The sequence below is a fragment of the Rhopilema esculentum genome, chromosome 21 (assembly GCF_057945365.1).
Source record: "Rhopilema esculentum isolate cy_ngs chromosome 21, ASM5794536v1, whole genome shotgun sequence".
NCBI lineage: Eukaryota > Metazoa > Cnidaria > Scyphozoa > Rhizostomeae > Rhizostomatidae > Rhopilema > Rhopilema esculentum.
Window position 1 is genome coordinate 972928 of NC_142835.1, and position 17986 is coordinate 990913.

General features: G+C 35.0%; 1 protein-coding gene across 1 annotated transcript; it reads right to left on the reverse strand.

Moving 5' to 3' along the window:
• Window positions 1-4199: 4199 nt before the first annotated feature.
• On the reverse strand, window positions 4200-15896 carry LOC135684870 (cyclic AMP receptor-like protein A). The gene is made up of 14 exons (XM_089114828.1): window positions 15535-15896; window positions 13674-13726; window positions 13296-13350; window positions 12030-12086; window positions 11453-11513; window positions 11069-11156; window positions 9877-9966; window positions 8912-8950; window positions 8432-8510; window positions 7868-7915; window positions 7324-7406; window positions 6691-6770; window positions 5946-6016; window positions 4200-5284 (listed from the first exon to the last, which is right to left on the reverse strand). Exons 1-14 carry the CDS (start codon window positions 15571-15573, stop codon window positions 5135-5137), a joined length of 993 nt encoding a protein of 330 aa, XP_088970954.1. The 5' UTR covers window positions 15574-15896; the 3' UTR covers window positions 4200-5134.
• Window positions 15897-17986: the final 2090 nt, after the last annotated feature.

Sequence of the window (17986 nt, forward strand, 5' to 3'; positions counted from 1 at the left end):
TGTTTTTATTTCGCAAATAACAAATACGGTTTTTATTAAGAAATATTTAATAAGCCCCCTCTCTCAATATACCCCCTCTTTCATAAGCCCCTCTTTAAAGTGCTGAAAACAATAAGAGAATTTACGGCACACTAACTTTTTTATAAGAACAATTTTATAACAACACGAGCCTCAAAATTGGTCAAAAGTTAAGAACAAATTAAGAACAAGGTGAGGCTGAGCTTCTGCAAAGTGCAATTTTGAACAACGTTTTTTCTCAAAATCGAGGATTTTTAGCGATGTGCGGGTGCTTTTCGGTGAATATTCAAATTTGTCAGCAAATTAAAGCTGTCTCACTAACTATGTTGGCAAATGAGGCCTGACTACCTCCCTAGAGCGAAAAAGCTAGCACTCGCACTGCTTACACCCTATTACGTAGATTAAGAACAAATTAAGAACAATCCAGCCCCAGATTTTCGAAAAAATTAGAACAGTCTGCCTGAACTTAAATTCACTGGTTCTTATAAAAAAAGATTGTATTTGCAGACGCATCATTACGCATATTATGTAAGTTATTGCCCGCAACTCGCGCGCGATAGCGCGCGAGTGAAGGGCTTATAGTCTGCCCCGCGTATAAGTAGCATATGGAAGCTTCAGTTCATGTTGTCAGCACTTTGTCAGCAGATTTTGTCATTTTTTTGCTGCCATGACAACTGTCAATCAATTTCATTGTCAATCAATCGGCTTTGTCGAGGAGGTCGTTAACCGCCACCTCTTTGTGCGGAATTATCTTCGGAGCGTTGCTCTGCCAAGACTCTGTTAAAGGCCTTCGGTATTTTGGCACGAAAACGGTGCTGCATCACAGCTCGGTTCTCCGCAATGGATGGAAGTTTTGATTCGAAGTTTTGGGAATCAAAACCAGTCGAATGCCACACCTTTCTCCCAAAAACTCGACACCGTACGAGCAAAAGTTATGATTGTCGTGATTATCGCCTGTACATCGCTGTACGAATCCTTTATCGCAATCTATTTTAGCTGTACCCGTTCTATCACGTGTCCATTTTCGTACGTCTTTGCTTCACGAAAACGAAAAATAAATGTCAAACCCTAGAAAAACTTCATGATTTTCAAAAGGGCGTTGGACTTAAATCAAAGGCAAACTGAACACCAAAAATTCTTGATAAAAAGAATAGTTTAGCATCAACTAGAGCAGCTGTTTTTATAAAATTGTGAAAACCCAAAATGGTGTCTCCTTCGAATATCCTGACCTAAATTTTCAAAACAATCATTATCAAGGAACTAATTGTTTGCGGGCAGTACTAGCAAGAGCTATTTCTAGTATTAGTGTGCTAGTAGTTCCTCATCACGCTTGACGTTGGCAACTGTGCGTGACGCAGCATGCCTATCTTTTGTCTTAGGATTTACCCTGCACAAGATTTGCTGAGGTAATGGTATTCTTTTATAAAGCGCATTACCTCATGCCCTCTTTTAGGTATCTTTTCTGCCAAGTAATCATTTTGCATCTTAGGAAACTGCTGACACAGCCCCCGCGCTTACTGCCTTCTCTCTAACCATCGCCTTTATACAGGACCGTCGCTAATCACTTTCACTTAAGGCTGATTTCCACGAGGCGAAATTCGCAGCGAATTCGCGGCGAATTCGCTTCGAAATTGTCTTTGATTTCCACGAGACTGCAAATTCGCTGCGAAATTATATAATAATTTCCTCCAAAACTCAACTTTAAGGCGCCTATTTTAAGAACTGCATGCATTGGGTGTGGTATTTTGACACAATTCTTTTTGTTTATCAAAGAGTATGTTCTCGTTAGTCAATCATTGCTTCAATTTTCGAGTGACTGTGGGTACTTAGTTTGCATGAGTAGATCTTACTAATAGGACCGCCAAGAGGCTTCGAAGGCCTTGAAGGAAACCCGAAAGACGAGGCCCCTGCGAGCGGAGCGAGCAGAAATTTTTTGTGACCACGCTCTTTAGATTGTTAAAAAAATGCATTTCAGAATATTTCTTGCAGTCAGTTATTGCAATCGTTCAAAACTTTCAGCTATTTTTAGGCATACTTCTTCTACGTTTCATTGATTTCATTCTTAAAATGGAGTTCATTACTACTTGAGGCCCCATCAACCTCTGTGCACTTTGCCCCATTGCTCCCCTCGGCAGCCCCGCTTACAGTGGCTTCCAGTACTTCCAGGATCAACGTTCAGAGTTTTTCAATAAACTTTGTCCCCAAACTTTAGGTAGAAATTAGGTTGCCCTGGATATTGAACATTAGATTCTAGACTCCGGCTGCCGAAAGGGAGTTATTTGAAATTTTTGTAGACATTTGCCCCTCCGTGACACCCAAAGCGCCATCTGTACCTATTTTGAATTGCTGAGTGTTTTTGTGTGATACTTTTTCGGTCTTATACTCATCTTATCCAAACTTTTTGCGAAAGCTATTGCATTGAGAACTTCGAACTTCGAAAGTAAAACCCGACAAAACTCTACTTTTAGAAAATTTGCCGACAAGAATTTTCTAGGTGGGGTGCCGCACCCCCCCCCCCCCCGCTAGCGACGGCCCTGCCTATATATACCCCTTTAGAAAAGTAGTTTTAGAGTCAGTAGTGTAGTACGTGTTATGCTGTGTAGTGAAGTACGTAGAAGTTGTATTCTCTGTTGAATCCTGCCATCGCCGAGACTCGCTGTATCTTGGAGACGGGTTAGGAATGGTGTTACAGTTCGTGGGAGACTGAGAAGTTTGTCGACCCCATCGCAAGCCTTAGCCGCCAAGCTGTAAAGATTCGTAAGTGATCACAGATTCGATAAGTAGTCTGAATGATGAACGGAGGTGGCACAGAATTTGTCTCTGAAGAAGAAGCATAGCACGGAATCACAGTAAACAGTCAACAATGACTTGTCAGCTCGAGCATGATCTGCAACGACTCCAGGGCGAGGCTACGGGAGATTGTGATGTCATTTCGTAAGGTGGTTTTGGTGCATCCTAACAATCATTGACCAGACAACTCACACTTTACAACAACAACAACAACAACAACAACAGCAACAACAACAACAACATAAAAATTAGCTGCCCTGACCTCCTGGTCCACCGCAACTGTCTCTATCCGCATCCGCAAAGAGCGTGTGGAGTGATTCTGCACCAAAAATTTCTGAGCAGAAGTGGAGAGAGCCGCAGAAGTGGAGAGAGCTGCCTTGAGCCCCCTTCAAATATTTCCAAAATGTACTTAAAACGCATACAAAAACAACCCTGTTCTTTTTTCATCATTTTAACCCCCTAACAACGTTTTAGCCCCCTGAATTTGTAATATGCTCCGTAGTCCTATCATCTCTATTTAAAGCAGTTATAGGAGATAATGTAAGTTTACAGTAAAAACACTGTAAACGCATTTTTTAATAAAAAACCTAGCTCAAAATCTTGTCTCTGAAGTTCCTTATTTCTGGACCTTTAATGAAATATTGTAATAGCAAAGTTCCTTAAAAGTCCCATGAAGGTAGTACAGATGAGAGAAAACTTCGAAAATCTTAATTTTGCTATGGTTAATTGCTTGCTATAATTTTGCTTAATTTCTTGATTATGTCGCCGAGATTATGGACGTGCTAAAAGCAAAAGCTTCAAAACAAATCCTGTTACTAGAAAACTAGAAAGGTACTAGAAAAGAATCGACCTTCGCCCCTTGATTGTTATCCTCTTTTTTGTACAATTTCAGTTTATGTATTTAAGGAGAGCAGATTAATTATGAAGTTATGTTGTTTGAAAAATTACCTGCCTCTAGCTGCAAAACGTGAAACGTGATTAAGACTATCGTCAGTACTACCCCATCACCATTGTCTCTGGGTGGTATAACTAGATAGAAATGAATTCAAATGGCATTGAGAGGGATTCACAGTTTACAGTAAAATTTGATTGTATGCATAGCTTCTAATTGCATAATGATTTCGCAAACTATCATGGAGAATTTAGCATCAAAAAAAGAAGGAATGTTTAATAAATTTCTTATTTACACCTGATAAGGATAGAATCAGCAATTTGTTTAAAAAAGTAGCAAGAATGTGCTAAAATCTTCAGTTTGTCTTCAACCAAAAGAAGTGTCAATTCTACGTCTTCAACCATACGTTAAGGATACATGTTGCAAAGATTTTGCGGGAACCTGATCTTCAAAAGGGCAGGGCGGGAGGAAGATGATTCTAGGTCAAAAGAAGTAGAAATTTCAATCAGATTCATTTTTTGGTTATGAATGCATACAAATTACTTGTTAATATAATAACTTAGTACACACTATTTAGGAAACACCCCTGCACAATAAATGGAATTTCCCTTTTAAGTTGAATTTAAGAAGCTCGTGAACAGGGATGTAAATTATGTTGAGGAAATAAGAAGGACTGCTTAGGGCCTAGTAGACACTGGATACTCACCCAGAAGCTGGTCACGTGGCAGCATATTGCACGTGTCTCTGGTTACAGTATTTAATGTGAAAATAAGTTTCATTCAGCTTTAACACGAAAAACAGTAAGAAGGCGCTTAAATAATGTGGCTCTAAACTTCATCCGAAAAACAATTTCCACTAGGAGCTCAAAAGTGAGCCAACAAATGGATTTGGATTAATTAAACCAAGTCTACAGACATTCTTTACAGCAAAGCTCAACAACATATTTGTAGGATGAGCTAAATTGAACTTTTGCAAAAAACCATTTCATATTCTAAGTAACTAATTACATCCCTGTTCACTCGTTTTCCCCATTTAAAAACTGTTACAGTCACTCAATTTACGTTTCAAAAAAATAGGCGATCCTAGCCTACTACCAAAGCAAAGAATGAAAATGCTTTTGTACATCAAAGTAAGAGTTGCAGGACGTATTCTACATAAGGGATTTCACCAATGATTGAAAAAGCCTTGATTAGGTTTTGGGTTAAACGTCAAACTGGACTTGATTAGATTTTGGCTTTGTTGCCTAATAACTTAAATGATAGCTTTTATAATTCGCTTCAAAATCCCACTGAACCATTAAAGCCATACCCACAACACTGGTCATTACCAGTTCCTAGACTCATAAGCCATTCTCGGCATTTCTCGTTTTAAAAAAAAATACAAAAAAATATTCGTTATATACTGGTGTTTATTGAATGCTGAAATTGTCTTCCATTAAGCCAAAGGGTTCGCGATACCGTCATCTGTACTTCTAGGTGAAGAATATGTGGAACTTTGGCCTGGGGTTTCTGGAGCCACGTCATCGACTCTGTAATTGTGAATAACTTGGCCAGACCCAGAAGATGATCTTGATCGCAGCGCAAGCTGGGAATACGAATAAAACTCGATGACAAGCAGATTCCAATCCGATGCAAGAAAAAATCAACATAAGAACAAATGACTAGACAAATTCTAAATATTCAAAATCTTTATCATATGCAATGGCTCAAGGTAGATTGGAAGCCATAGCCAATATTACATAATTATGAAAGAAACACACCTGATGACAAAATCAAGGTGAAGACCGGTGAAGAAAAAGGATACAAAGGGAACCTTTCTAATCACTAACTCAATGTCCAATCTAATCTTATTCAAATATACACCAAAGGCACGACATCTCGAAAAGACATTCCTATAGCTGTAAAAATAATCAAATCCATCATAGCAAAGCAAGTTTAATAATTTCAAAGCCGTTATCACTCATTTGAAACCACTGGCTTTCAATGAAATATTAAATTAATTTAAACACCAGCAGCCATAAAATTTTTGTTAGCTCAGTTATTAGGATCCTATTCATACACAGTGTTAGAGAATTATGAGAAGGATTATTTGGAAACAAACAAAACCAGCGTTTCACACACAGAGAAAACCAAAGATATCCAAATTAAACTGGAAGAATTTGCGTGTTGGGCGAATGGGTCAACCAAGAATATGATTAAGATGATGGATACACGAAATACCTTAATCTACCTTAATAGAAAATTACCTTTATCTCTGTCCATGTGAGGCGCCTCCAGGTTTCTTGGTCTATCGCAAATGCAATCGCATTGCACGCTCCTATTGTTGAAAGGAAGAGGAAAATAGCTACAGTTAATTATGGATCATTTTTAAACTAAATTGACGTTACTATAAAAAATATGTAAATCTGAGGCAAAACTCCATCAAGCGATGATCTGGAATGTTTTTTCGTAGTATACAGCAATATACGTTGAATGCAATTCGTCACTTTTGCCAGGTGAGCCAGACTCTTACCTAGGCTTTTCCTGACCCAAAAATCTTTTAGCATACTAGACCAAAGGAGCTCTTGCTCCTTTTGATGTCATGCAGAAATATTTCAAACATTTTGAAATCAAGTATTCGTAAGTAAAACAGTATTAAATTTAACACCATGATATCCCAAAGTCGCTTGATTTCGCAAAACATGCATAAGGATAGGAAATTTATATAGATTATAGTACTGATTTTGGGTTTTATTATGCAAAATGCTAGTAATCTCTAGCAAAAAGAGTACAGAGAAATTTTAACGGCATGATATCTGAATACGAGCGAACAGGTTGCTGATTCTAATGTGACAAACAAAGTCACTAAAATTGCCTTTTAAATAAACTGGTCAAATGAATTCTCGGATGAGCCAGGGCTACACCTATTTCGAATGATATGTTAAGAAAATGTAACAAAACACTAACAATTCCAAGCAAGTTTCGATTTAAAGTAGATGTGATTTTCTTTACCTTGCAGAGGGCCAAAGATGACGGTTAAAACGAGCAAAGGATAACTGGAATGGCCATTTCTATGGATGGCATTATGAATTCTATAATAAAAGAATGTGAAGTTGTTGGTAACGATTATTCACAAAACATCAATTTTTAAACAATTGTATGGTTTGAAAGTAAAGTACAGTACAAAAATAGCAAACTATGGACAGCTTTGAAACTTCAATTGCAAAGGTCCAAATTGAAAACAATAAAAAAAAGGCTGAGTAATTCTGACATTAAACTCATCCTAGATGGAAGAAGAAAATAGTACTGGAAGACGAAACAATTTTCATTCTCATATACAGCACGGCCTAAGCAATGGATGGTTGTTGAACCATGAGTATTCCGCATAATCAAAACGAGGCAATAGACATGTCTCGAGTACTTATAGGGTAAACAATGCTGCAAATAATACAATTATGCCACAAATAAGAACAATAATAAACCACATCTATACAGAATAACTTTTCAGTAAAGATTGTTACTGCTATTACAAAGGGTCCTATAAACTCAAATCAAGACAACGAGAAACAAATCCAGCACTTTTTTTCTACAATCCACCAAACTGAAAAAAATGACAGATAGGCAAAGAACACCAAATAATTTTACCTGAAGATAAGTGGGCATATGCTCAAAACCAAATAAATGATGGGATAGGCCACCAAGCGTTTAACTTCCTCTTTCAAAAGTTTCTGTGGTCAAAGCAGAGATATATTTTAGTAATCACAGTCATTGATTCAATTGGGAACTGAAAATAACAGCTAATGGGTCCCTAATGTACCTGGCAGTCCGTGAAATTGGTGCACTGCAAAAAATCAATCAAGGAACTGTGGAGCACATTTGAACAGGAAACGGAGGACTGGAGAGGAATTATTCAATAGAAAGAAAGGTAAGATCAAATTTAAAGCCACATGAGATCTGTAAGTATCACAGTTGTCATATCAAAAGTCTTGGGGCTGGAATTTGTAGATATATCTAGATCATAAAAGTGTATGAATAATTTAAGTGCAACAACTCCAAGCCTCACCCCATGGATCCTAGAATCTCTTTGTCAGAATATTGTCACACTATCAATCAGAATATTGTCACACTATCAAAAGAGTTTTTGCATATCAGAAAACAAAACCTCTTGCCCTGCATAAAAGATACTTACCCTATCTGTTTCATGCTCTTGGCTAAACGTACCCTCCCACTCAGCCGCCTACAAAAAGGCACTTGATTTCTAAATATTGCTGTAAAAAATACTGTTCAAAGCCAAAAAATGTTAACAGTTCAGACAGTACAACGAGGTTTGAAGAATTAACATGGGCATTTTGAGGCTTTTGTGCTCCGTTAACAAGATGAAGTAATAAGTTACACTGAAGCCAAAAATATGCTTTTGTCATTCAAAGGCTCAAATAGTTGAGTGGCACTGTAACATAATACAAAATCGCTAAAAATTGCTTTGGATAGTTGCTGTTGTGTTATTGGATTCACTTTGTAATAAAACGTTCGAACATGTTTGAATGCCCATGTTCATAAAACAGGGTGAAATAGGACAGAGCTTAAAAAATACACTACATTAAACTCAAAATTTTACCCTTGAACAAAATTATTAAACTGTCCACTTAAAAATCTTTTCACTGTACTGTTTTAGTAAAGCAAGTACCAACATCAATATATTGTACATATTTGATTATTACCATATAAATCTAATAGCATATAATAGATTATTCACCTCTTTGTAAACCTTCCAGACAATGTAAGAATTGGTAAAAACCATTCCAATGATCAGAATAAATAATGGAACATACCAGCTGTAAGGAATGAAGAAATTAGCAGGTAACATATGTCCAAAGGAAAAGAAATAGCATAGAATAAAAAGATCATCTTTCTGAGAATAAAAGCACCTTTAAAAAATACAGCAGTGAGAAGTAGGAGAAATTAGTGAAACCTCAATCTTTAATACTAGCATAAAAATACAGCTATGATTCACAAAAATTAAAAAATATAAAACATATCTCATATCAAAAGGCAAAACTAACATTCAAATAACTTAAGTGTTACTTCAAAAAAGACATCAAAAAGGCTTTAGTTTTGACCATGAGTGCAACTGGCAAAGTCATTAAAAATTAACAAAGTTACTAAGTTACAATATGCCAATTGATGCATGCATCTTATTACCCTGATATGATGAAAAATATTGAGTGCTACTTACACCCCAAATCTCCAGGCATAACTGTTATTATCAATCCAACTAAAATTGATGACAAATGATACATTTATTACTAACAAAGACAAACAATAAAATAAATTGAGGGTATCAAACATCTAAAGCTTCTAAAATAGCAGTTTTGTTCACGGAAGGTACATTACCAAACATTTAGAAAACACAAATTTCAGAAAGAACTTTTTCAGACAAAAAATTTTCAACCATTTTTCACGATTTCAAATTTCAGAGGATTTTAAAGAAAATTTCAGACAAAAAATACTTATTACATTTGAAATACTACATTTCACCTCACTAAGCTTACTGAAGTCACCTCACTTCACTTTATTAAATACAAAGTGCTTTCAAAGGGGTCTTCATTAGTAACACTCATTCTCTCATTGGGGTTTATGACTGCCTTACAAAAAGTTTTCACAATGATCCTAAGACTGCTGTGAAGTAGGTGAAATAGAGCCAGATGAAGGAAATGAACAAATCAAAGATCATGACTACGATGAAAGTATGACAGAAGATGATAAAATAATTGTTGAGGAAGATGAGGATGTTTTGTGATTGCTTAATAAGTGTAGCTCACAAAATATGATACTGTTTCACTTAGTAGCTAGATCTTACAACAAATTCCCTTTATATATGCTATTTAAGTGCTTTTGAGTAAGACATTTCATTTTCAAAAAGTGAAACTTTTCTGTGGCTTTTCTTTAGGAAAAAAGATTCTTTTAGTAAAAATGTTGATGCACCTTCTGTCTGAAGATAATATCCACTGAAATATTTTACATTTAATGTACCATACTCGAGAAGATTAATTACAATCGAAGTAACTGAATCCACTGTAAGCTGGTTTTGAATCAGACAATAAAGGTTCATAGAATTGAAAAACTTATTGAAAATATATCCAGAAATCCAAACGCTTTTTATTGTTCTCCTATTGGCCCTATCTAGCAGAAAAAACATACCACCAGACTCCCGCAGGTCCGTAATGATCACCAACAAAAGGAAGGACTGCCCAGAACAGTGGAATTCCCCAGCTGACAAAATGGTAGAACCTACAAAAACAAAAATTGAATGACTATGATAAAAATAATCATTTTGAAAAACTTTTACCAATATCTTTTTTTGTTGTGGTACTGGTTATAACTGACATTTAACTATTGTTTGCTTACCATAACAAAAAATGGAAAGTAACATAAATTTGCAAAAAAATCTGCTTCAGTAAGATACTTCAAGGCACAAGAAGAAGCTTTCATATAGAATCATAAGGATATACGCTCCCGCTAAAACTAATTCAGAAGAAATTTTACACAGAATAGAAGATGTTTTTCTCAATGTTTCTAGGTACTAAGCAAAATCAATGTGTTAGTATTTTTCACTTCTACCATTGGTATTAAACATTTATCACTTCATCATCATCATCATCATCACTACATCTTCATTAACTTAGCTCTCATAACACTGTTAGCAACAGAACTCCAGGTCTTTCTGTTGGAACATAGAGTTTCAAGCATTTTAATTTTATCTTCCAAACTTTCAATCAGGTTGTGTATATCTGCATTTTCATTGAGAACATTCATTACTCTGATAAGCTATGTGGTTTGAGGTCTTCCTGTTGATTTCCTCGCAGGTTTTTGAAAATGGATCACAGCTTTTAGAGTGGTTTCAGATTGTAGCATCATAAGATGACCCAGTAAAGATAAGTTTTTATTAGGATGACAATGCTCTAAGGTCTTGTATTCGTGCATTGATTGAGTCTTTCATTTGGGATTTTTGGGTAGTGGAGGTTTTTTGACTTGCTTATCTCTGAAAGGTGTCAATGGTATTTTCCGGGGTTTTTGTTAGGGCTCAAATTGACACCTTTCATTTGTCACCATTTTCTTTGCTGATGTGAAACTTCTCAGGAAAAACTAAATAAAATGTTCACTGGGCAACACTGTGAAGAATTGATTACATTTCTTATTTGAGCTCATTATCTGATTTTAATGGTAAACATTTATTGTGGTAAAAGTAAATCTGCAAGCTATGAAAATTTCTGGGACTTCTTAGGCTTTGCTACTCTCTGCAGCCTTACATATAGAAGCATAGAAGCTCGTACTAAAACCATTCAGTCACCAGCAGTAGATAGAAACAATCTTATTAAAAAGCTATACTTACTTTTCGAATCCTTTTTTGTACATCCTCTTAACGGCCAACAACCACAAATTGAATGAAATACAACATACCCAGCAGAGTACTGACCAATCTAAAAAAAGCAAAAAAGGGATATTCTAATCAAAATAATATAAATACTACAAAAATGCATAGCAAAAAAATTGTATTTGTTTGCAATTATCTATGATTGAAACAATCTAGAATTTATTTACACATTAGGTAAGCGTCCAGAGCTGATGACAGGAGAAAACATCTACACCCAAATTTCAAGTCTTGTCTTTATGTATTGTCTTGTCAGACTAAAGAAATCTTATCTGTTCCCAATTAATAATGTTTTAAAACAACTAGCTAGCATCTATGACTAATTGAATAATATAAAATACATACCAAAATATGACATCAAGAAAGCTTGTGCCTCACAAAGCTTCCCATCTGGATAAATGTCACCCTGAAAAGCAAAGGAAATGATAACAATAGGTGCAGAATGAGCTTCAATAGCTTTCAACTTTCAACATAACTTGATCACACAGCAGTTACTGAAAAATATATTTTATCCACAGAAAGTTGCACAACCGAGATGGGAAAACCAACAGATCGTATCCTGTAATTTTTGTATAAATTATCCCAAAAATTTTTCTTTCATGTTTATAATGATGGTGTAGGGCTCTGAAAAATTAAAATGCAATTTCAAATTACTTATTTCAAAGGTTACAATTATAGCTGTGCTCAAAATAACATTATTTTACCTATGCAGAAAGATTCTTTCTCAAAATTTATGTCTCTAACAAGAGGCAACTGGTATTGGAGATTCTAAGATTAAAAACAAAAATTGGATATATCGGTTCTAGCTCAAAAAAGGGCTCTAAACAAAAGTAAAATTGAGTTGAGAAGAAATCAAAGAATGATGATATTCAATTGTTTACATTCCTTACAAGTTGGTTGTGTTGTACTAGAAGCAACATACCATAATGTAAGATATACTGTCCAAGAGGGCTGCAATACCCAAGGAAAGTATCATTCTCTAAAATTGAAAATGGAAAGTCAATGAAAATGTTAAGATGCAGCATTTACAGATCATATTAACTTTGTAACTATAAAAAACTCTACAGGCACCTGTATCACTACTAATTACTTCAATATCATGGTGTCCCGATTCTGGTATTAAATTAGGTTGCAGTAAATATGCTAAGACCATCATATGCTATGAAGTGTCATATGAATTTTCTGCCACTGACAACACAACTGGATAAATTCTACCTTGCAATCAAACTCAGTATGTTTGTTTTCTAACTTGAATGAATTAGGAGCCTCTAGGTACAGTCAAGACCACAAATTGTTGAGCTAAAATACTCACTCATACACTCCCTTCACAAAAGTATTGCATCACCTCAAAGGAGGTTAGATGGAAAAAGACTCTTTTAACAGATTCAAATGTTAATGTTTTGATGGGGGCCGCGAACATTTAAAACTGATTTCAGTCTTCTTGAATTAGTTGCAGGTAATTGGGCAATGCATTATTGTGGAATTTTGTGTCAAACCTGAAGAATTTTTTTAATCAATGATTCTTTGGCTTTTCAAAAACCATTTAAATCATGGGTCGTAAAGTTTTTCATACGAAGCCAAACATTGTCAACGAGCTGAAAATCTGGACTTGATAGATGCCATAGAAAAACTTGAATTCCTCTTGTTTGGAAACAAATCATTGTAAAAACTTTTTCCTTTTCCTCCGGTAACCTTTTATTTTGTATTTTTGTAAGACACTTATTCTAATTTGTCTGGAAGGGTTTTTATTCAAAAAACCTTGCTCAGCCACAAGTTTCATGTCCTTTATTGTCCCTTAGTGTAAGCGCCGTGAAGTGAAACAGACAGCTAAGTCTTTCTCCTCTAAAATTAATTTTTTGCAATAAATTAAACATTGTATAGCGACTCTCATCTCATTTGACATTTTTTCTCTCTTATGCATCTTCTATTATTCTACAAACAAAAACTTTTTTGAGTAATTTATACATTCCAAGTTACATTTGCTATGGCATCAGCAAGATTTTCAAGAATTGCCCACCTAAATTTGCTACAAAGTAAGCCTATCTCACCCAATTCAGGCATTCAAATGTTTGGTATGGTTGAAAAGTTGACAAAACGTGCTGCCATTTTGAGTGTATATGCCATCATCAAAAAAAGCCTAACAGAGGAGACCCAACAAAAGTTCTATTAAATAATTTAAATATCATACCTGGCCAAAGAATTTGTACTTTTTGAAAAGCCATATCAGGAAGATCAAGAACAGACTAGAACGAAATGAAATTGAAACAGGTGTGGATACAAAACAGGTCTTATTACATAAACTGCTATCCTTTATAAGTGAATATAATGTAATAGACTCTGATCTTTTCAGCTTTGGTAAGTGCAGATCTTCTATAAGACAGTGACACTGTTGAGACTGTAAGACGAATAGCAAATAAACTGACTTGACTAATCCAGTGCAAAACAATTTGAGCTGTTAAATGATTGAAACATCAAAGGCTGTTGGACACAGGCCTATCTCAAATAAGTGTCAAATCTAAAATCCAAAAATATTTAATAGCATTTCTCTTAACCAAAACTTACTTACCAACCAATAAGTGACAATGAAGCTGATGTTCTTTTTAATGCTAAAACTATGTCCTGTAAAATGAAAAATATATAAAGTCAATATAACTTAATGGTATTATATTCACTTCCTCAAACATTCTTTTATTGTAAAAATCTACAAAAAATAGCTTCCCAATTATATTTCTATATAACAGTTTCTTGATTATATTTCTATATAAATAAATAGTTTCTTGAAATTCTAAAAGTAAAATGCTTATACCTAACATTATGTGGCAACAAACCTTATGTTAAATGTATTATATACATAAGTCTATATATAGAAATTTGTCTTTTGATACTTCCGTAGCACAGTGCTCAATACGTTAGCACGTAGAGCGTGATATATCATAGATTGAAGAAAGTAAAACTACATGGTTTATCTCAAAACAGGCTTGTAGAGATAAACCATGTAGTTTGACTTTCTTCAATCTATGATAAGTCTATATATATATATATACATATATATATACCTTAAGGAAACAATCTTTAGTTACACAATGAACAAAACAATGTCACCTGGTAATCATTTTCACATGACGCGTGAAACTGCATTGTTGATATTACACAATAGTTTATTTCTTAACAAAGACTTGTTTATGTATGTATCCTGTGTTTCAGTAGTTAGTTGAGTTAAAAAATGGTGAATTTGATATAACGATATGGAACTCTTTACAAAATGCTTTCTACCAGAATGACCTCAGGGAAACAATCCTTAACAATGTATTTGTTTTGAGGGGTCACATTATCCTTATACTCAAATATACAAAATTTTTGCAAAGGTGCAAGGCTTGTTGCAAAATTGGGAGTTGCACGGATAAAAAAAGGCTGAAAGCACATTAGCCAATCATTTTTACCCAAGCAGACCTTAAACCATCTACTATATTTGCAGTTCTGTTGACAGCTCTGATAAAGATATTTGCAGTTATCCTATAAAATAGTTGGTTTGTATGTAAATGCTGGAAAGATCTTTTCTCTGTAAGATCTTCTCTGATCCATTGCAGTGGGGCCACAGTAGATAAACATGTAGATGACAAGAACAGCCTACTCTGTCTTGCAGATAAAAAACAATACAAATTGCTGGGTATTCCAAGCACTTTTGGCACGCAATGTAGTAAAACATGCAATTCCGCTATCGGGCAGCATTTACTGGAAACCCTTGATTGTGCAAAAAACTATAACGGCAACATGTTTCGGATTATTAGCAAAGCCTGAGCGTCATTCCGTATCGCAGTTTTGGAATCTATCTACGTAACAATGAGAAGACCACTTTTGGGACAGAAGGAGTTCATTTTCACCTTAGGACTCCATTGGCCAGGTTGGAAAACATGTATGATTTTGCATGTGCTTGCATTTTTTGGTTAGCATATCTCGATCTACAACTGGGTATATATATTTCTTAGCATAGAGTTTTCGACCTATGTTCTGATGTTTTATACTCTGAAGAGTGTCAGATGAAAAGACTCAAAATGTTTGCTATTTTTCAAAGCCATTTTTTAGTTTTGTCACCAAAAGATTGTAAACATGTTTTCGTCAATCCATTCAACAAAATACATGCGATAGGCATTATTAATCGAGGCTACCTACATACAGGCTACTTTTAGCTTCAGAAGGCAGGGACCAGGAACTTCTCCCCTTGATTCCTGGTATGAAAGTTCCGCTTTTAGCTTACTATGCACGTCTCTACGTTTCTAGCGGTTCTTTGCTTTCTACGATTTGCTATTAAAGAAATGTAATTGTAATGTAGCTGTAATTTTGTAGCGTTGTATTTAGCATTGATTGACAAATGAATAAAACTGAAAACTAAAAAAATTCTATGATAATCTGCCTAGGACATTACTTACACATCGTTCTGGGTGATCAGGATACAGTTCGCACGACATCCTTCTTCGCACAGATTTAAAATGTCATCTGCAAAAACTTAATGGCTGAGCTTTTGGTTCACTTTGCAGCTGACCCAAGAAATGAGCTCTCGTACAAATCAGGTTTCTGCAAACAGTCAATCCTGAATCTAAGATTATCAACAAAAACACATTCCTACACTTCAGTTCATTCGCAGTCAAAACACTAGGCAATTTCTTAGCTCCTCCTCCTCACAATGCCTGCTCAACTCGAAGCTGAAAACGAGGCCTTCACCGTAGCTTCACAGAGAAGTAAATTGCAAATTAAATTGAAATGCGTTTAGAAGGTTAATTTGTCTAGGACTCTGAAAAGGTTTAAAGGATCACATTTTGTGTCACATGTAATTATTGATGTGCTGTATCCACAAGCTGGGGCGTCTTTGCTGATATGCGCGTAAATGATTTCAAATGCCGTAATTAAAACCTCGTTTCTAACAGAGATCAAAGTTCAAAAAGACAAATGTCAAGCGGAGTGTGACGTCATAGAAGTATATTTTAGAGTTCGTATATTTTGATCACATAGCAAGAAAGAGCATCACAAAATACTTCTAAATATACAGAATCAGTTAAATGTGTTAAAAATAGGATTAGATAATGACCAATGAAAAATTTGGTATTTTCTAATGTATTAGACTTTTTTATAAGAATACTAAAAGATTTCCCAGTCTAGATATTCTTAAAAAAATTATGTTTTGAGCCTTATATCATTCTTAAAGTATTCCTATTTTGTGACAAATCTGATATGGTTTTAAAGGAACATTCTGAGCCTGAACAATTTTCTGTTATTTTGGGAAAGACCGTGCTCGTGTGTTTTTTGCTCACAGAATTTCAAACGCTGGAAAAATCTTTTAATTTTCGCTTTACATCGATGGACTTTCCAAATAGCAAAAAAATGTTTGCTTCGATATTTCGAAGATCCCAGATAATGTACAGGATTCCCAGTTTGGTGTTGCTCGTTTCGTCTTTTTCAAGGGACATAAAACTTAAATATCTATTGATCGGTTTTAGGCAAAGATCCCAGATAATGTACAAGATTCCCAGTTTGGTGTTGCTCGTTTCGTCTTTTTCAAGGGACATAAAACTTAAATATCTATTGATCGGTTTTAGGCAAAAACAATAGACTTGTTTAATTCGAACTTGTGTCATTCAAGATTTTTGCTTGTACAAATTCGAAAAAAATTTTCAGGTTCTTCAAGATCCCCAGCAAACTCTTTAATTGAGATTTCGTAATTCGGCTTATTGGCCTAATTCTATCATGAAGCAATTTTGAGGATTGCATAAGACAGTTCATTTACTGCAAAACGAGCATGGACATAAAACATAAATATATATTGATCGGTTTTAGGCAAAAACAATAGACTTGTTTAATTCGAACTTGTGTCATTCAAGTTTTTTGCTTGTACAAATTCGAAAAAAAATTTTCAGGTTTCAAGATCCCCAGCAAACTCTTTAATTGAGATTTCGTAATTCGGCTTATTGGCCTAATTCTATCATGAAGCAATTTTGAGGATTGCATAAGACAGTTCATTTACTGCAAAACGAGCATGTGCACTTGTTTTCAAGGAACCAAGTTTTGATCAAATTCTTAAATTGTCTAGTATTTTGTGCTGTCTTTATTGATTCCGGGAGTAAATTCCAAATTTTAGGCCCTTGAAAACTTTATAATCTGATACAATTATTTGTAGTTCTGGCTTTTGGAATGTCAAGGGGGTTTTGAGTCGAAGGTTTTGACCTGTTGTTCTGGGTACAAAATAGTCTTTCATGAAAACAGGATTAAGGTTGTTAAGTGTTTTATAAACTTCGAGCGCTATATATAATATACTTGCTTATTTCAGCTTATCTTTCTTTTAATTCTCTTTCGATTTAATTTGCTTTGCTGCTTAAATTAAACTTCATCTTCCAATAGTTTTCCGGAAACATGTAACGCAATTAGAAATTTGTATCAATTTTCAATTAGATGGTAATTAATATATATAACATTTATATATTTATATAAATATATATATATATATATATATTTATTCACTAGCTCCTGACTCTTAAGTTTTTCAAAAATATAAATGGATACTCCACCACAAGAGTTCTTCCTTCAGAAATCCTCCTTAAAAACCTCCCCATGCTTTTCCTTGCTAAATTTGGAGAATATAATTTTCTTTCAGAATGGAGTACATTTAGAAAATGAACACTGCCCAAAGATGACTTCAAAAATGCAAAAATGAAGCGTAAGGTTGGAAGGTTAAGGGTGAGCCTGCAATTTTGTCTGCAAGCAGTTATTCATGACGATTCCCGTTTCTTTGGGGTATCAGTGGGGGGTTTCATTGGGGTTTCATGCCAGCAAAGCCCTCTCCAGGTTCGTCCTCTCTTTCACGGCTCAGGGAACACACAAATAAAAAGG

What these genes read in the sequence shown, in the direction of transcription:
- LOC135684870 (XM_089114828.1), bottom strand. Translation starts at nt 15,573, where the DNA reads ATGTCGTGCGAACTGTATCCTGATCACCCAGAACGATGT. An exon ending in CTGATCACCCAGAACGATGT is followed by an intron (nt 13,727 to 15,534) that starts GTAAGTAATGTC and finishes TTCATTTTACAG; the next exon opens with GACATAGTTTTAGCATTAAA. An exon ending in ATATGCCCACTTATCTTCAG is followed by an intron (nt 6,771 to 7,323) that starts GTAAAATTATTT and finishes CTTTTATTATAG; the next exon opens with AATTCATAATGCCATCCATA.